Source organism: Pongo abelii, chromosome 5, assembly GCF_028885655.2.
Source record: "Pongo abelii isolate AG06213 chromosome 5, NHGRI_mPonAbe1-v2.0_pri, whole genome shotgun sequence".
Taxonomy (NCBI): Eukaryota; Metazoa; Chordata; class Mammalia; order Primates; family Hominidae; genus Pongo; species Pongo abelii.
In genome coordinates this window covers 31992895-32011612 of record NC_071990.2, presented here as the reverse complement: position 1 = coordinate 32011612, position 18718 = coordinate 31992895, and the positions used below count along the sequence as shown (strand labels likewise).

Genomic DNA, 18718 nt, shown 5'->3' with positions numbered 1-18718 from the left:
CTCGGCTTCCCAGAGTGCTGGGATTACAGGCGTGAGACGGGCTTTCACCACCTTGGCCAGGCTAGTCTTGAACTTCTGACCTCAGGTGATCCGCCCACCTCGGCCTCCCAAAGTGCTGGGATTATAGGCGTGAGCCACTGCGCCCGGCCGTCACCCTTTTTTCATACATGAGGAGATGAGGCTCAAAGAGGAAGCTGGACGCCAGGGCCTCGGCAAATGGACCTCATCAGGCGGCTCCCTGCTGGGCACCTCCCCGCTCCCGGGTGGGGAACGCCCTCCACCGGCAGGGCCGGCCGACCCTCTTGGGCTAGTTCCCTAGCTGCCCGCTGGGCGCCGCCCTCGCCACCCGGCCGAGGACCCTTACAAGGTGCCCGTGGCGGCGCCTGACGGGAGCGTGGTGCCCAGGGGTGTCCTCTCGTCCTGCGTCCGCGCCCAGCGCCCCGCATCCCGCGCTGTTCCTCGTGAGAGCGGCGGGCGGCGGGCCGCGCGGCCCCCGGGGCAGTGTCGGACACAGCGGGCGCGCACTCGCAGGCGGGGCACGGCCGCCCCCGCCAGGACCCGCAGGCCCGGAAACGCTCCCTGTCACAAAGGGGGGAGCACGTGGGCGCCGGCTGCCGGGGCGGCGATCTTAGGGAACTAGGGTCACCTGGAGAGCCGCCCACCGTCTCTGCCCGCTCGACTCCTCCGCCCCGGCCGCTCGGCCGGTCCAGCCGCGGCCGGCGCCTGGCTGTGAGGTGGATTCCCGGCCCAGTCTGACCATCTCCCTCCAGTACGTACACGCGGCTCGAACCCGCGTCCAACCAGACGCCGACCCGCTCCTGAGAGCCTTCCACACTCCCCGAAGCCCCGCGATCATGGATAGTCCCTCTTCCCCAGGAACTCCCCACTGACACTGCCCCTCTGAGAGCCGGGTCCTCGGCTCCTGACAGCCTGCCTGGTCAGACCTTCAGTCCTGGGGGACTCGGTTGTCTGCGGCTAAGGAGCTCCCGTGAGAGTCCCCTCTCTACTCAAACATAGGACCCACCTCGATCCCTCAGTCTTCCCCTGTCTCTCTTTCTCCTTAGGTTTTTCCACTTCGTTCGGACCCTCTCATAACTATGTCCATCCTCTACGTCTCCCCTCACCCAGATGCCTTCCCCAGCCTCCGAGCCCTCATAGCCGCTCGCTATGGGGAGGCTGGGGAGGGTCCCGGATGGGGAGGAGCCCACCCCCGCATCTGTCTCCAGCCGCCCCCGACTAGCAGGACTCCCTTTCCCCCACCCCGCCTGCCGGCCCTGGAGCAGGGGCCTGGTGGGCTCTGGGTGTGGGGGGCCACGGCTGTGGCCCAGCTGCTGTGGCCAGCAGGCCTGGGGGGCCCAGGGGGCAGCCGGGCGGCTGTCCTTGTCCAACAGTGGGTCAGTTACGCCGACACGGAGTTAATACCAGCTGCCTGTGGAGCAACGCTGCCGGCCCTGGGACTCCGAAGCTCGGCCCAGGACCCCCAGGTGAGGGGGTTGTACAGAAGAGGGGGAGGGGAGAAATTCAGAGGAGGGAAGCGAGGACTGGAATGGACAATGAGACAAGAAGGTAGTACATCAGATGTGGAAAAGAGTGATCAAATCCCAGATTGCCAACTGGTATGGTAACCCTGGACACCTTTCATAAACCCGCTGTGTCTTGATCTTCCTATGTCTATGAACACGCAGACACGTTGATGTAATGCTTGCCTCACTGAGTTAATAGGATTAAAAAGATGTGCGCAGAGCACATAGTTTAGTGCCAGGCACTTTTAAAGTCTCTTAGTAAAAGTTTGATGAGTCTGAAATTGATGAGGATAGAAGTTATTTGAATTGTAGGAAAAGACTGGGTGAGGGAGAGATGATAGTTGCTGGGAGGAGACAAAAGAGAAATGAAATGAGGAAGGTAAGTGAGAGGAGAGATAACCCTGCCAGATTGTAACTATCAGCCCTTCCAAAGGAGACTTGTGCCTTGGTGTACTTTCAACTCTGCCTCCTTGCATGGTGTTGAGCACATGATGGAAAATTAGTATTTCTTGAATGGATGAATGAATGTGACAGACCCTGACTTGCTCCCTCATATTGTGATCACCCTATCTAAAATAGAGTCCTTGCATTCAGAACGTCTGTCCAAACAAACAAATAAAATAGAGTCCCTCTCTTCTGGAATTCCCTGTTCCCCTCTTTTATTTCTTTTCTTTTCTTTTTTTGAGACGGAATCTCCTGTTGCCCAGGCTGGAGTGCCTTGGTGTGATGGTGCGATCTCAGCTCACTGCTTAAGAGATTCTCCTGCCTCAGCCTTCTGAGTAGCTGGGATTACAGGCTCCCACCACCTTGCCCAGCTAATTTTTTGTATTTTTAGTAGAGATGGGGTTTTGTCATGTTGACCAGGCTGGTCTTGAACTCCTAACCTCAGATGGTCTGCTCGCCTCGGCCTCCCAAAGTGCTGAGATTACAGGCGTGAGCCACCACGCCTGGCCCCTGTTCCCCTCATTCTGCTTTATTTTTCTTCATAGGAGTTAAGAAAAATAGGGCACTGCATTTTATATTTGCTCATTTGTTTTTCCCCTACAAGAATGTTAACTCTACCAGGTCAGGGCTCTGTCCATCTGTTCGTGTTTTCCTCTCATTCCCTGGAGAAGTACTTAATACATATTTATTGATGTCCTGAACCTGGCAGTTATTGAGTTGCCTCATATAATCTTTACTTCTATGCTTAACATATTGCATCTAACACATAAGTATTGAGTAGGGATTTGTTGGATGAGTCAGAAGTATTTTTTTTTTTTTTTTGAGATGGAGTCTTGCTGTGTCGCCCAGGCTGGAGTGCAGTGGCGCCATCTCGGCTCACTGCAAGCTCCACCTCCTGGGTTCAGGCCATTCTCCTGCCTCAGCCTCCCGAGTAGCTGGGACTACAGGCGCCCGCCACCACGCCCGACTATTTTTTTTTGTATTTTTAGTAGAGACGAGGTTTCACCATGTTAGCCAGGATGGTCTCGATCTCCTGACCTCGTGATCCGCCCAGAATTATTTTTATTGTGACTATTTGAGTGAAGAAATGGGACACCGAGGTGGTGATTTGTGAGAGTGGGGTGGAGGGAGGCCACATGGATTGGGTTATGCTAGGAGATGGAGGTGGGCCTAACCTTGTCTCACACTTCTTCCCTTTCCTGCCAGGCTGTGCTGGGGGCCCTGGGCAGGGCCCTGAGCCCCTTGGAGGAGTGGCTTCGGCTGCACACCTACTTGGCCGGGGAGGCCCCCACTCTGGCTGACCTGGCGGCTGTCACAGCCTTGCTGCTGCCTTTCCGATATGTGAGTCACCAGGCCTGGGGAAGAACAAGACTGCTCTCCTCAGATCTCACTGTAGGGTGAGTGAGAATAGTCATTTATTTCCTGTTCCAGGTCCTAGACCCACCTGCCCGCCGGATCTGGAATAATGTGACTCGCTGGTTTGTCACATGTGTCCGGCAGCCAGAATTCCGAGCCGTGCTGGGAGAAGTGGTTCTATACTCAGGAGCCAGGCCTCTCTCTCATCAGCCAGGTGAGGAAGGGCGAGGAGTTGGAGGATAGGGGCTTCCCTGGGGCCTTCCATGCAACTCACTTTCTTTTTTTCCTAGAAATGGCAGAATCACTGGGGCAGGGTCCTGCGGGAGAGGAGGGAGATGGGAGAGGTCAGCATGGGCGAGACCTCGGGCTTCTGAAATAGCCCATCTGAAACCTAGTAGCGCCATCCAAGAGGGTCCCCAGCTGGCTGAGTCTGAATTTCTGTGCCTCTCTCTAGGCCCCGAGGCTCCTGCCCTCCCAAAGACAGCTGCTCAGCTCAAGAAAGAGGCAAAGAAACGGGAGAAGCTAGAGAAATTCCAACAGAAGCAGAAGATCCAACAGCAGCAGCCACATCCAGGGGAGGTGAGAGGTGAGGGTGGAGCTGGAAGGAAAGTTGATGTGTGCGGTGATGGGGTGGTTGATGCCTGGGCCTATGTCTTCTCCCTCCCAAGCAGAAGAAACCAAAACCAGAGAAGAGGGAGAAACGGGATCCTGGGGTCATTACCTATGACCTCCCAACCCCACCCGGGGAAAAGAAAGGTACTAGGAGTGGGAAGGGGCTCACCCCTCAGCAGCCCCTTCTAAGTTTTCACCCTATCTTGCTCTATTCTTGCTCTCGCCACTTTGGTGAGGATTTGCAGACCCCCTGCCCTGCCCCTAGGCCCCTCAAATGCCTGTCCTATGATGTGAGTGACGGAGATCCTGATCCCTCTCTGCCAGCACGTCTCCTTCCCAGTGCTCCCAGCCACGGCACTGAGCCCTCCCTTCCTCTCCCCCAGATATCAGTGGCCCCATGCCCGACTCCTACAGCCCTCGGTATGTGGAGGCTGCCTGGTACACTTGGTGGGAGCAGCAGGGCTTCTTCAAGCCAGAATATGGGGTGAGTGGGCACTGCTGCCCAGGCCCAGAGTGGGTGGGGTGGGGAAGGGCAGGACTGAAGGATGTGTTGCCTGGGAGGGGCTGGAAGGTGACCTGAGGCCTTAAACATGTGCCATCCTTCTCCACCATCAGCGTCCTAATGTGTCAGCAGCAAATCCCCGAGGTGTCTTCATGATGTGCATCCCACCCCCCAACGTGACAGGCTCCCTGCACCTGGGCCACGCGCTCACCAATGCCATCCAGGACTCCCTGACTCGATGGTGAGCTTCTATCTGCACCTTCCTCTGGTTCCCTCTGTCTAGTCTGGCTCTCTCCTCTTCCCTGACAGTCGCCCAAGCCTCTCTCCTTCTGGGTTGGTGCTCACCTCTGCCCCCAGTGGCGCTACACTTCTCTCTGTCATTCCCATGTGATCATTCAGCTTCCTCTCCTAGTCCAGTACTCCCATGCAACACTGCCACTTGCAGACTCTCTTCTCTCCTTTCTTTCTTCATTTAATTGTAATTTAATTAATTTAATTTTTTGTAAAGATGAGTTTTCTCTTTGTTGCTCAGTCTGGTCTCCAACTCCTGGCTCAAGTGATTCTCCTGCCTCAGACTCCCAGAGTGCTGGGATTATAGGTGTGAGGCACCACACCCAGTCTTTCCCTTTTTCTAATAACAATAAAATTATTTTGAATGTAATTAGGAACATATGAATATATATATATATATTTTTGGAGACAGAGTCTCATTCTGTTGCCCAGGCCGGAGTGCAATGATGCCATCTCGGCTCATGGCAACCTCCGCCTCCTGGGTTCAAGTGATTCTCCTGCCTCAGCCTCCCAAGTAGCTGGGATTACAGGAATGCACCACCACAACTGACCAAAATATATGAATATATTCTTATAAGAAATTTAAAGTTTCAAATCTCCTTGACCATCCCCCTCCACACCTACTTCCTCCTAAGATTTAGCCATTGTTATCACTTTGATGTGTATCTTTCCACATCTTTCCTATTTACTTGCATATACATGTACCCATAGAAATTTATAGTTTTCCTTTTGGGTGAGTCTTTTCTATTTTTTAACATAAAGGGTTCACCTTACACATGTTATGCTCTAGCTTTCTTCTTACACTTAACACTTTCTTTTGGAGATCTTTCCCTGTCCTTACACACATACCACACATACTGACTTCCTTCTTTTTAATTGTTCCATAATATCTCATAGTGAAGTCATTCTTTTTTTTTTTTTTTTGAGACAGAGTTTCACTCTTTTTGCTCAGGCTGGAGTGCAGTGGCACGATCTTGGCTCACTGCAACCTCCACCTCCTAGGTTCAAGCGATTCTCTTGCCTCAGCCTCCCAAGTAGCTGGCATTACAGGCACCCGCCACCGCACCCGGCTAATTTTTGTATTTTTAGTAGAGATGGGGTTTCACCATGTTGGCCAGGCTGGTCTCGAACTCCTGACCTCAGGTGATCTGCCTGCCTTGGCCTCCCAAAATGCTGGGATTACAGGCGTGAGCCACTGCTCCCAGCCTGGAGTTATTTTTTAATTAATGATTCATTCTGTTTTTTGTTTTTTTTTCTGTTGAAAACCTTACTCTAATGCACATCCCTGTACTTCAAGTTTGTCCAACCTGCAGCCTGTGGGCCACATGTGGCCCAGGACGGCTTTGAATGCGGCCTAACACAAATTTGTAAACTTTCTTTAAACATTTAAGAATTTTTTGCCTTTTTTTTTTTTTTAGCTCATCAGCTATCGTTAGTGTTAGTGTATTTTTTTAAATTTATTTTTATTTTATATATATATATATTTTTTTTTTTTGAGACGAGTCTTGCACTGTCGCCCAGGCTGGAGTGCAGTGGCACGATCTCGGCTCACTGCAAGCTCCGAGCTCCGCCTCCCACGTTAACACCATTCTCCTGCCTCAGCCTCCCGAGTAGCTGGGACTACAGGTGCCCACCACCGCACCCGGCTAATTTTTTTTTGTATTTTTAGTAGAGATGGGGTTTCACCGTGTTAGCCAGGATGGTCTCGATCTCCTGACCTCGTGATCCGCCCGCCTCAGCCTCCCAAAGTGCTGGGATTACAGGCGTGAGCCACTGCGCCTGGCCAGTGTTAGTGTATTTTATGTGTGGCCCAAGACAGTTCCTCCATGTGGCCCAGGGAAGCCAAAAGATTGGATACCCCTGCTCTACATGCTTGCTCAAGTATGTGTGGAAGGGTTTCGCTGCTGTAGCTATCAAGAAGTGAAACTGCTAGGTCGGCAGGGGCACACCTATATTAAGTACAAACGGAAGCTGCCAAGTTGCCCTGCAGAATGGCTTTGCTGATTGATACCTCCAGGAATTGCTGTGAGAGTGTTCATTTCCCTACCCTTGCCAAGCCTGAGCATTAGAGTTGCCTAATTAGTTCTGCCAATCTGATGGGCAAAAAAATGATACCTCTGTTACTTTACTTTGTACCTTTCTAATTGCTATTGAAGTTGCGCCTATTTTCATGTTTGCCAGTCAGGTTTACCCATATGTGAATTGTCTGTATCTATATTTTGCCCGTTTTTTCTATTGATTTTTCGTTGTTTTTCTTTTTAATGTTTTTTTTTTTGAGAATTCTTTACCTGTTCTGGGTATTGATTTTTTTGTTATATATTGTAAATGTTTTTGTTGTATTATTGTGTGGTAGTTTTCCTGTTAATTGTAAATGTTTCTCCTGTTTTCTGTTACTATTTGTTTTCACTGTTAATATTTTAATTAGTAATAAATACAAAGTAATATTCTAGATGACAAATCTTTTTAAAAAGTATTTTAAAATAACTTTACCATTTTTGGAAACCAGGGTTTATTATATTTAAAATTTGAGAATTTTTTCTGGTGTCTTATGTACTAGATTAATGTGGTAAAAAAATATTTACTGGGCCCAACTATGTGCCACCCCTGCTCTGAGCACTGGGGATAAAATGTTTGATTGTGCATTTTGCAAGTAACTGAGAGCTGGGAAGACAGTTATATGTTTTATTTTTTAAATTTTTATTATTTTTTTTGAGACAGAGTCTCTCTCTGTCACCCAGGCTGGAGTGCGGTGGCGCAATCTTGGCTCACTGCAAGCTCCGCCTCCCAGGTTCACAGCATTCTCCTGCCTCAGCTTCCTGAGTAGCTGGGACTACAGGCGCCCGCCACCACGCCCGGCTAATTTTTTGTATTTTTTTTAGTAGAGACGGGGTTTCACCCTTTCGGCCAGGATGGTCTCGATCTCCTGACCTCATGATCTGCTCACCTCCGCCTCCCAAAGTGCTGCGATTACAGGCGTGAGCGACCGTGCCCGGCCTGGTTTTTTGTTTTTGTTTTTTTTTTTGAGACAGAGTCTTGCTCTGTTTCCCAGGCTGGAGTGCAGTAGTGCGCGCTTACTGCAACCTCTGCTGCCTGGGTTCAAGCGATTCTCCTGCCTCAGCCTTCTGAGTAGCTGGGATTACAGGCCCGTGCCACCACACCTGGCTAATTTTTGTATTTTTAGTAGAGACGGGGTTTCACCATGTTGGTCAGGCTGGTTTCGAACTCCTGACCTTGTGATCCTCCCGCTTCGGTCTCCCAAAGTGCTAGGATGACAGGCATGAGCCACTTCGCCCAGCCAACAGTTCTGTTAAATACACATAACATACAATGGTCAAGTTGTTTGTGTTTGTGTTTTTGTTTTGTTTTTCAATTTTTCAGGTTTTTTTTTTTTTTTTTGGAAATGGAGTCTTGCCCTGTCACCCAGGCTGGAGTGCAGTGGCGCAATCTCTGCTCACTGCAAGCTCCTCCTCCCAGGTTCACGCCATTCTCCTGCCTCAGCCTCCTAAGTAGCTGGGACTATAGTCGCACACCACCACGCCTGGCTAATTTTTTTTGTATTTTTAGTAGAGACAGGGTTTCACCGTGTTAGCCAAGATGGTCTCGATCTCCTGACCTCGTGATTCGCGTGCCTCGGCGTCCCAAAGTGCTGGGATTATAGGCGTGAGCCACCACGCCCGGCCCTGTTTTTCAATTTTTTAATAAAACCGAGAGAGGGTCTCGCTATGTTGCCCAGGCTGGTCTCGAACTTCTGGACTCAAGCAATCCTCCTGCCTCAGTCTCCCAAAGTGCTGGGACTACAGGCATGAACCACCATACCTGGCCTCCAAGTTTGTTTACATGAGAACAGAATGAATACTTTTTTTTTTTTTAATTGAGACAGAGTCTCGCTCTATCGCCCAGGCTGGAGTGCAGTGATGCGATCTCGTCTCACTGCAACCTCAACCACTCGGGTTCAAGCGATTCTTGTGTCTCGGTCTCCTGAGTAGCTGGGACTACAGGCACGCACCACCATGCCCAGCTAATTCTTTTGCATTTTTAGTAGACAGAGATTTGCCATGTTGGCCAAGCTGGTCTCGAACTCCTAACCTGAAGTGATCCGCCTGCCTCAGCTTCCCAAAGTGTTGGGATTACAGGCGTGAGCCATCGCGCCTGGCCACATACTTCTTATAAAACTCTTAAGGTAGCCACATTTTTTTCCAGTGAAAGTGGTTTAAATAAAATGTGAGACACTGCCATTACTTTAATGGAATAGAGTTATATCAACTTTTAATTTTTATTTATTTGTTTATTTATTTATTTTTGAGACAGAGTCTCTCTCACTGTGTTGGTCAGATTGGAGTGCATCGGCATGATCACAGCACAATCATAGCTCGGTGCAGCCTCAACCTCAGCTGTCCAAGTAGCTGGGAACATGCATGCCACCATGCCTGGCTTTTTTTTTTTTTTTTTTTTTTTTGCAGAGACTAGGTCTCACTATGTTGCCCAGGCTAGTCTGCAACTCCTGGGCTCAAGCAGTCCTCCCACCTTGGCCTCCCAAAGTGTTGGGGTTATAGGCTTGAGCCACTGTGCCTGGCTTGAATTCTTTAATCTATCTAAAGTTTCCTTTTGTGACTATTGGTAAGGGGGAGATTTTTTCCAAATAATTAGCTAGTTGTTCCAAACAAATATTTTGAATAGTTTATCCTTATTTTACTGATAGGAAGTGCCACCTTTCACAAATACTAAATTTGCTTGTATCTGTTTCCAGGTACTATTTTGTTCCTGTTTAGTAACTTATTTTAACAATTAGAACTTTTGCTATCCTGTTTGGCAGGAGCCTCCTCTTTGTTTTTTTTTTTTTTTTTTTTTTTTTTTTGAGACAGAGTCTCACTCTATCATCCAGGCTGGAGTGCAGTGGCACAATCTCAGCTCACTGCAACTTCCCCCTCCCAGGTTCAAGCGATTCTCGTGCTTCAGCCTCCCAAGTAGCTGGGATTACAGGTATGCACCACCATCCTGGCTAATTTTTGTATTTTTGGTAGAGACAGGGTTTTGCCATGTTGGTCAGGCTGGTCTCGAACTCCTGTCCTCAAGTGATCCACTCGCCTTGGCCTCCCAGAGTCCTGGGATTACAGGTGTGAGCCACCAGGCATGCCTGTCTTTGTTCTTTTTCCATATTGCCTTGGCTCTTCCTGCAAATCTTTTCTCCTTGACTAGCTTTAGAATCACAAAGGTTCCAGCTCCACCCCTGCTTCTTTCTTTTTTTTGTTTGTTTGTTTTTTGGAGACGGAGTCTCACTCTGTCGCCCAGGCTGGAGTGCAATGGCATGATCCCAGCTTGCTACAACCTCTGCTTCCCGGGTTCAAGCAATTCTCCTGCCTCAGCCTTCCAAGTAGCTGGGATTACAGGCACATGCCACCACCCCCAGCTAATTTTGTATTTTTAATACAGACAGGGTTTTACCATGTTGGCCAGGCTTATCTTGAACTCTCCACCTCAGGTGATCCACCCACCTCAGCTTCCCAAAGTGCTGGGATTACAGGCGCGTGCCACCATGCCCAACTAATTTTGTATTTTTGGTAGAGACGGGGTTTTACCATGTTGGCCAGGCTGATCTCGAACTCCTCCACCTCAGGTGATCCGCCCACCTCAGCCTCCTAAAGTTCTGGGATTACAGGCATGAGCCACCGTGTCCGGCCTCCCTGCTTCTTTATTTAGTCCACTGACTCCTTGCCTGAAGCCTCTGCTTTCTTTGGTGCAAGGCCCCACTGGCCTGGCTCACCCTCTGGTCCTCCATGCCCCCCAACAGGCACCGCATGCGTGGGGAGACCACCCTGTGGAACCCTGGCTGTGACCATGCAGGTATTGCCACCCAGGTGGTGGTGGAGAAGAAGCTATGGCGTGAGCAGGGGCTGAGCCGGCACCAGCTGGGCCGCGAGGCTTTTCTACAGGAAGTCTGGAAGTGGAAGGAGGAGTGAGTATGCAGCATCCCTGTGGGCATCGCAGCCCTGCCTCCCTGTCCCCTATCCAGAAGACCTCTGTCACCTGTAACCCCTGGCCACAGGGTCAGACCCTTCCACAGAGGCAGAGTCAGTTGGCTCTAGGGCCCAGGTAAATTTCAGGGGGATGGGTGATCTCCACACTGCCCAATCAGCCACCTGATGTCTCCCTCCAGCCCAGGTACGAGTGCTGATCTCAGCCTGTCTGTCTGCTTCCAGGAAAGGTGACCGGATTTACCACCAGTTGAAGAAGCTCGGCAGCTCCTTGGACTGGGATCGAGCCTGTTTCACCATGGACCCTGTGCGTAGGAGGAGTGTCAAAGCTGGGGCAGGAGTAGGAGTCTCCCCAGGGTGGGACCCCCACAGGAGAGAGCACAGGTGCTGTGGCCCTCTCTCAGGAGCTGGCCCATGTAAAACACCATGGAGGGCTCAGCTGCAAACGCCACTTCCCACCCCTCGCCATGGCCCTTCATGTTCCCTGTCTTGGCTCTGGGAGCTCCAGATTCCTCCAGATGGCACATGATCAGGACCCCGTCTCCCATGGAGCCTGAACTCCCAGGGTCCTCTGCACCAGTACTTGTCCCCAGCTGAGTGTCTTCCTCGCCATCTGCAGCATCACAAGGCTTGTTGTTGCCTGCTCTTGTGTTCCCTTAGTCCTCTCTGCCCCTCAAAGAAAGAAGGAAAGTACTCCCCTCAGAGGGGTCTTTGTGCTGGCCAGTGGGACTCTGTATGGGCAAGGCCTCACTGGAGCCCTGGGTGTCTGCCTGGGCCTCCAGGCACAAGGCCCGTCTCTCTGACTTCTCCCTGCTCCACCCCAGAAACTCTCAGCAGCTGTGACAGAGGCCTTTGTCCGGCTTCACGAGGAAGGCGTCATCTATCGCAGTACCCGCCTTGTTAACTGGTCCTGCACCCTCAACTCCGCCATCTCTGACATTGAGGTGCGCCCCCCAACTTGTCCTGTCTCCATCTCCAATCTACCCTGGCCCTGGCCCTGGCCCTGGCCCCTGGGCCATGCCTCTAAATACCCATTTTACAGGTGGATAAGAAGGAGCTGACAGGTCGCACCCTGCTCTCCGTGCCTGGCTACAAGGAGAAGGTGGAGTTCGGGGTCCTCGTGTCCTTTGCCTATAAGGTCCAAGGCTCAGGTAGGAGCCAGGGGCACCAGGATCCTGGGCTGGGAGTGGCAGGAAGGGGCCAGGGCCAAGACCACAAGGCCTTCTGTCACCCCAGACAGCGACGAGGAGGTGGTGGTGGCAACAACTCGGATCGAGACAATGCTGGGAGATGTGGCTGTAGCTGTGCACCCCAAAGATACCAGATACCAGGTGGGGGACTGTCCACAGTTAGGGAAGGAGTCCTGGCCAAAAAGGGCTCCCATCCTTATGGGCTGGAGGGGTTGGACTTAGGCCCCTGGCTGAGGAGAGGAAACTGGGTTAGAAACTGGTCTTCAGCTTCTTTCCCAGCTCTGAGGGTAGGACTGTTTGGGGGAGTTCAAGTGTTGGGATAGTCAGGGCCCTGGAAAGGAAGGACTTGGGCCCAGCCCTTCGTGCATTTTTAAAAAGTTAAATAGCTGGGCATGGTGGCTTATGCCTGTAATCCTAGCGCTTTGGGAGGCTGAGACAGGCGAATCATAAGGTCACGAGTTCGAGACCAGCCTGGCCAACATAGTGAAACCCCGTTTCTACTAAAAATACAAAAAATTAGCCGGTTGTAGTGGCAGGTGCCTGTAATCTCAGCTACTCAGGAGGCTGAGGCAGGAGAATCGCTTGAACCTGGGATGCGGAGGTTGCAGTGAGCCGAGATCACTCTGCTGTACTCCAGCCTTGGTGACAGAGCGAGACTCCGTCTCAAAAAAAAAAAAAGTTAAATAGAGACAAGGTCTCGCTCTGTTAACCAGGCTGATCTTGAACTCCTGGCCTCAAGGAAGCCTCCTGCCCCAGCCTCCCAAAGTGTGGGGATTACAGATGTGAGCCATGGCACCAGGCCCCTTCATGCTTTTATTTTTATTTTTATTTTTTTGAGAGAGGGTCTCATTCTATCGCCCAGGCTAGAGTGCAGTGGTGCCATCTTGGCTCACTGCAACCTCCACCTCCCGGGTTCAAGCAGTACTCGTGCCTCAGCCTCTTGAGTAGCTGAGATTACAGGCACGCGTCACCACACCTGGCTAATTTTTTTTTGTATTTTTAGTAGAGACGAGGTTTCGCCATGTTGGCCAGGCTGGTCTCCAACTCCCGGCCTCAAGTGATCTGCCCGCCTCAGCCTCCCAAAGTTCTGGGATTACAGGTGGGAATCACGGCGTCTGGCCCCGCTTCATGCATTTTTGATATCTTTTCGCCCCCAGCACCTGAAGGGGAAGAATGTGATCCACCCGTTCCTGTCTCGGAGCCTTCCCATTGTCTTCGATGAATTTGTGGACATGGACTTTGGCACAGGTGGGCAAGGGGCTGGTCCTGTGGGAAGAGGAAAAGACTGGAGCTGCATCCTAGCTGTCCATCTTCTCTCAGAGAAAAAGAAAATAAGCTTCAGCCAAATAGAGCTTGGGGTGGTTCTCAAGGGACTGTATTAGACAGGTGGGGGCCAGGAGTGGTCTCGGAGCTACATCCTTCAGCAAAAGAGGTGAGTGTAGGAAGGAACTCCGTGGAGTCCCTCATGACCTGGGCATCCCGATGTACACCCAGGTGCTGTGAAGATCACCCCCGCACATGACCAAAACGACTATGAAGTTGGGCAGCGGCACGGGCTGGAGGCCATCAGCATCATGGACTCCCGGGGGGCCCTCATCAACGTGCCTCCGCCTTTCCTGGTGAGGCTGCCTGGGGCAAGAGTGCCTGGGTCAGGGAGATGGAGGGATGGCTGGGCATCGCCATGATGAGGCTCATTCCTACCCAGGGCCTGCCCAGGTTTGAGGCCAGGAAAGCGGTGCTGGTGGCGCTGAAGGAGCGGGGACTGTTCCGTGGCATTGAGGACAACCCCATGGTGGTGCCACTTTGCAAGTGAGGGTGGGGGCCTGGGATGGGAGGAAGATGGAGGACTCCTCAGGGTTTTACCGCCTGGCCTCACCTATGTGTACCCCCAGCCGGTCGAAGGACGTGGTAGAGCCTCTGCTGCGGCCGCAGTGGTACGTTCGCTGTGGGGAGATGGCCCAGGCTGCCAGCGCCGCTGTGACTCGGGGTGACCTCCGCATCCTGCCTGAGGCCCATCAGCGCACATGGCATGCCTGGATGGACAACATCCGGTGTGTAGGGCCCTCAGTATGGGAGGGGCTTGCCGAGGGCTGAGCAGGGCTCACTCGGGCCAGGCTCCACCAGGCCCTCCCTGATCTCTCCTCCCCGACATTTGTAGGGAGTGGTGCATTTCCAGGCAGCTGTGGTGGGGCCATCGCATCCCAGCCTACTTTGTCACTGTCAGTGACCCAGCGGTGCCCCCTGGGGAGGTGAGCAGAGGGCCAGAGCTAGCTGCTGGGACACCCTGCGGGAGCGGTGAATTTACTGGGTCCTTGGTGGGGGGAGGAGCAGGGTGAGCCAGAAGCAGACACACCCCCTTGGGTAATCACTGTACCTGTGGCAGGACCCTGATGGGCGGTACTGGGTGAGCGGACGCAATGAGGCGGAGGCCCAGGAGAAGGCAGCCAAGGAGTTCGGAGTGTCCCCTGACAAGATCAGTCTCCAGCAAGGCAAGGCGGGGCTTTGAGGGTTTGGAGGGAGTTGTGGGGGGCAGAGCTCCACTCCCTCTGACCTCTGACCTTTGGCCTCTCTCAGATGAGGATGTATTGGATACCTGGTTCTCCTCCGGCCTCTTCCCTTTATCCATTTTGGGCTGGCCCAACCAGGTGTGTTCCTGGGGCCAGGGCTTGGCGGGACAGGGGACTGGAGGGTGGATGTTGGCTCCCCTTCACACCCTGGTCTGCCCTCAGTCAGAAGACTTGAGTGTGTTCTACCCTGGGACACTGCTGGAGACCGGTCACGACATCCTCTTCTTCTGGGTAGCCCGGATGGTCATGCTGGGCCTGAAGCTCACGGGCAGGCTGCCCTTTAGAGAGGTACGGAGACAGCTGAGACCCTCCCATCACCCCCAGCCTCCTCTCCTGCCGTCCTGTGCTGCAGTGCAGGCCCTGTGTGGCTGGGGCATGGGGTTAGCTGTGGGCAGGCCTGACCCGGGGCTGGTGTGGGGTTGAAATCCAGCCTGGGCCCTGCTCAGTGATTCCTGTGCCCAGGGCTTCATCTTCCTAGAGAAAGGAGTGCTTCTGATTCACATAAAGGTGCTGAATGAGCTCTTGGGGACACGCAGTGGGACCTGAGGTTCACAGTGGGGTAGACCAGACACAGTCCTGGTCGGGGCACTGAGGCCGGGGAAGGAGAGGACTGAGTCTCACGGGCCTCCCCACCTGCTCTGCAGGTCTACCTCCATGCCATCGTGCGAGATGCTCACGGCCGGAAGATGAGCAAGTCTCTAGGCAATGTCATCGATCCCCTGGACGTCATCTATGGAATCTCCCTGCAGGTGGGCTGGGTGCTGGGCCAGCCAGGAAGGGCCGTGGGGCTGTGGTCACAGCCACCTGACGGCTCCCACTCCACCCTCAGGGCCTCCACGACCAGCTGCTGAACAGCAACCTGGATCCCAGCGAGGTGGAGAAGGCCAAAGAAGGGCAGGTATGGAGGGTTGGGCTGAGCTGAGCAGAAGCACAGCGTGGATGGGGCTGGCTGAGGACGCTCCTCCCTCTGCCTCTTCCCTGTAGAAAGCTGACTTCCCAGCGGGGATTCCTGAATGTGGCACTGATGCTCTCCGGTTTGGATTATGTGCCTACACGTCCCAGGGTATGGCCCCCAAAGCTTCCCTCCCAGCCACTCCTTCCTCCTTCTGTGAGGCCCATCCCTCTTCTCTACCCTGAGCCTCTGGTGGGCATGGGCTGGGAAGAGGATGATGAGGACTCACATCTCACCCCCGACCCAGGTCGTGACATCAACCTGGATGTGAACCGGATACTCGGTTACCGCCACTTCTGCAACAAGCTCTGGAATGCCACCAAGTTTGCCCTTCGTGGCCTTGGGAAGGGTTTTGTGCCCTCACCCACCTCCCAGGTAAGGGCCTGGTGGGCAGCAAAGCTAGCAGCACCCACACAAGCTGTACCCCTGTCCGGAGCAGCCTCCATGTAGCTGGGGGGACAGATAGACACAGAGACAGACAGTTAAAGGGAAAGCCCAGGGCATTGGGGGTTCGGGCCTGTCACTTCTTCCCAGATTCTAGCACATAGGTGGTTGCTTTGGACTCATCAGACTCTGGGTGAAGGTTTGCCCATGACTCCTGCCCCCATGGGGTTCTGGCACCCTCCCCTGGCCCGCCGGCTGATACACCCTCTCTCCCCAAGCCCGGAGGCCATGAGAGCCTGGTGGACCGCTGGATCCGCAGCCGCCTCACAGAGGCTGTGAGGCTCAGCAATCAAGGCTTCCAGGCCTATGACTTCCCGGCCGTCACCACTGCCCAGTACAGCTTCTGGCTCTATGAGCTCTGTGACGTCTACTTGGTGAGAAGGAGCAGAGCGGGGCAGGAGATGGTGGGGGCAGGTGGGCAGCAGAGCCCTGGGCTCAGTTTTGCCAGAGTTGGCCTTGAGACCTAAGCCAACCCATCCCCTTCCCAGTCCTCACAGGCACAGCGAGGGCTCAAGGCTAGATCTCCAGCCATGAGCCCTGTACCTCTCATCCCCTAGGAGTGCCTGAAACCTGTACTGAATGGGGTGGACCAGGTGGCAGCCGAGTGTGCCCGCCAGACCCTGTACACTTGCCTGGACATTGGCCTGCGGCTGCTCTCACCCTTCATGCCCTTCGTGACGGAGGAGCTGTTCCAGAGGCTGCCCCGGAGGATGCCGCAAGCTCCCCCTAGCCTCTGTGTTACCCCCTACCCGGAGCCCTCAGAGGTATGGCATAGCCTGGAGAGGGGAGTCTCACCTGCCCTCCAGGCCCCCTCACCCCCTCCTCCACCCCACAGTGCTCCTGGAAGGACCCTGAGGCAGAAGCCGCCCTTGAGCTGGCGCTAAGCATCACGCGAGCCGTGCGCTCCCTGCGGGCCGACTACAACCTCACCCGGATCCGGCCTGACTGTGAGCCTCAGGCGCCCATGTCCGCCCCATCCCACTGTCCCCTCAGCCCACTCTGGGACCCAGTGTCCGGCAGTGACTGCTTGGTTTCCTGTCTCCGTGGAGCTAGGCCTCACCTTTCTCCCTCCCTGGCAGGTTTCCTGGAAGTGGCGGATGAGGCCACGGGCGCCCTGGCATCGGCGGTATCGGGCTACGTGCAGGCACTGGCCAGCGCAGGTGTGGTGGCTGTTCTGGCCCTGGGGGCTCCCGCCCCCCAGGGTTGCGCTGTAGCTCTGGCCTCTGATCGCTGCTCCATCCACCTGCAGCTGCAGGGGCTGGTGGACCCTGCACGGGAGCTGGGCAAGCTGCAAGCAAAGCGAGTTGAGGCCCAGCGGCAGGCCCAGCGTCTGCGGGAACGCCGTGCCGCCTCGGGCTACCCTGTCAAGGTGCCGCTCGAAGTCCAGGAGGCAGATGAAGCCAAGGTGTGTGGCCTGGGTGGGCATTTCCCACACCATCCACTTCCTCCATCAAAACCCTGGTCTGGGCTGGTCCGAGTGCAGTGGTGTTGACAACTAATTGATCGTAACCAGTTACAGATTTCTTTGTTCCTTCTCCACTCCCGCTAGCCTTAAAAAACAAAACAGCCTGGCTCAGTGGCTCACACCTGTAATCCCAGAACTTTGGGAGGCCGAGGTGGGTGGATCACTTGAGCCCAGGGGTTTGAGACCAGCCAACATGGTGAAATCCCATCTCTACAACAAAAATATAAAAATTAGCCGGCCGTAGTGGCACACACTTGGGGTCCCAGCTACTCGGGGGGCTGAGGTGGGCAGATTGCTTGAACCTGGGAGGTCAAGGCTGCAGTGAGCCGAGATCATGCCACTGCACTTGAGCCTGGGCAACAGAGAGAGAGAGAAGACCCTGTCTGAAAAAAAAAAAAAAAAAATCCAAAACAAAAACCAATCCTGGTCTGGAAGCTGGACTCTGTACCCAACCCTGGGGAATCCACTGGGGAGCACGGAGCCCAGGCGCTTTGAGCAGGGACCATAGAAGGCCCTCCCCTTACACATGGGGAGCAGCTGGGGGCTGGGCACAACCCAGGGTCAGACAACAGGTGGGAGATGGAGGCTGACCTAGAACCAGGCATCCTATCTCCCAGCCAGACCCTTCGTACCCCACCCAGCTGCCCGAAATGTGGAAACCCGCATGCCTGGGGCTGGGCTTGGGGTCCACATGTAGTCGGGGAGCCCTGGGCCTACCACCACTTACTTTCAAGCCTATTGGGCTGACCCTGGAAGGCCAGTCTCGTTTGTCCCCTGCCTCCTGGGCTCCTCCAGAGAGGAGGAGTAGAGTAAACTGCACAGACACAGAGAAAACCAGTCATGGAGGCCAAGAGCTAGAGAGCCTTGAGTGGACGTGGTTAATCTCACTTGGTTCTCCCAAGAGCCCTGGGAGGGGGGCAATATCATCATCATCATCTGACAAATGAAGTAACCGGCTTGGGAGCCTGTGCTCTCCTGCTTAGGTGGGGACACTGAATGGGGAGCATGTAGGCTCTGAGATTCCTTTGTTCTTGGGGACTGACCACTCGGTGGAAAAAGGCAAGACCCAAGAGGTGGTGGTGGAAGTGGGGGTGCTGGTGGGAATGGGTGCGGAGCCAGGCCAGCCAGGTTCACTCCGCCTCTGAGCTACTGACCTCCCGTGGTCCTCACTCATCTTTCCAACTTTGTTGTCCTGGGTGTTTGGGGGGTCTCTTCGCTTGGACCTGGGTCCTCACCCACCCCGTTTCCACTCCAGCTCCAACAGACAGAAGCAGAGCTGAGGAAGGTGGACGAGGCCATCGCCCTATTCCAGAAGATGCTGTGATCCACCACCCAGCTTCACCCGTCACCCCCAGCGGCTCACCATGGGGATGGCAGCAATAAAATATTTTCCCACAAAA

At 54.0% G+C, this 18718-nt stretch overlaps 1 protein-coding gene and 1 long non-coding RNA gene across 5 annotated transcripts in view; one reads left to right on the top strand and one right to left on the bottom strand.

The window, feature by feature from the left end:
• Nucleotides 1-559, bottom strand: part of LOC129060206 (uncharacterized) — an 11004-nt gene extending 10445 nt beyond the window's left edge. For both annotated transcript variants that reach the window (XR_008526737.2, XR_008526736.2), the window contains exon 1: nucleotides 365-559. This is a non-coding gene — a long non-coding RNA (uncharacterized LOC129060206). The remainder of the gene's footprint in view (nucleotides 1-364) is intronic.
• VARS1 (valyl-tRNA synthetase 1) lies at nucleotides 376-18718 on the top strand. Of its 3 annotated transcripts, XM_024249081.3 has the most exons (30): nucleotides 376-769; nucleotides 1065-1484; nucleotides 3174-3308; nucleotides 3399-3537; nucleotides 3778-3902; nucleotides 3995-4079; nucleotides 4319-4419; nucleotides 4551-4678; nucleotides 10517-10681; nucleotides 10926-11007; nucleotides 11525-11644; nucleotides 11743-11851; nucleotides 11937-12031; nucleotides 13048-13138; nucleotides 13385-13509; nucleotides 13596-13699; nucleotides 13783-13941; nucleotides 14049-14139; nucleotides 14274-14379; nucleotides 14465-14535; nucleotides 14620-14745; nucleotides 15102-15206; nucleotides 15287-15355; nucleotides 15442-15520; nucleotides 15657-15784; nucleotides 16072-16227; nucleotides 16411-16617; nucleotides 16689-16800; nucleotides 16933-17258; nucleotides 18574-18718. In XM_024249081.3, the coding sequence occupies exons 2-30, from the start codon at nucleotides 1098-1100 to the stop codon at nucleotides 18640-18642; spliced, it is 3795 nt and encodes a 1264-aa protein (XP_024104849.1). In that variant the 5' UTR covers nucleotides 376-769; nucleotides 1065-1097; the 3' UTR covers nucleotides 18643-18718. The 3 variants fall into 3 exon arrangements, with proteins under 3 accessions (XP_024104849.1, XP_024104848.1, XP_063581266.1); XM_024249080.3 differs by lacking the exon at nucleotides 376-769 and having other exon boundaries at nucleotides 1098-1484; nucleotides 3992-4079; XM_063725196.1 differs by lacking the exons at nucleotides 376-769; nucleotides 18574-18718 and having other exon boundaries at nucleotides 1098-1484; nucleotides 16933-17735.

Coding starts and splice junctions, on each gene's coding strand:
- VARS1 (XM_063725196.1), top strand. CDS start 1,098: ATGTCCATCCTCTACGTCTCCCCTCACCCAGATGCCTTCCCCAGCCTC. Junction 12,032..13,047: donor CCAAAGATACCAGATACCAG/GTGGGGGACTGT, acceptor TTTCGCCCCCAG/CACCTGAAGGGGAAGAATGT. Junction 15,207..15,286: donor TCTATGGAATCTCCCTGCAG/GTGGGCTGGGTG, acceptor CTCCACCCTCAG/GGCCTCCACGACCAGCTGCT.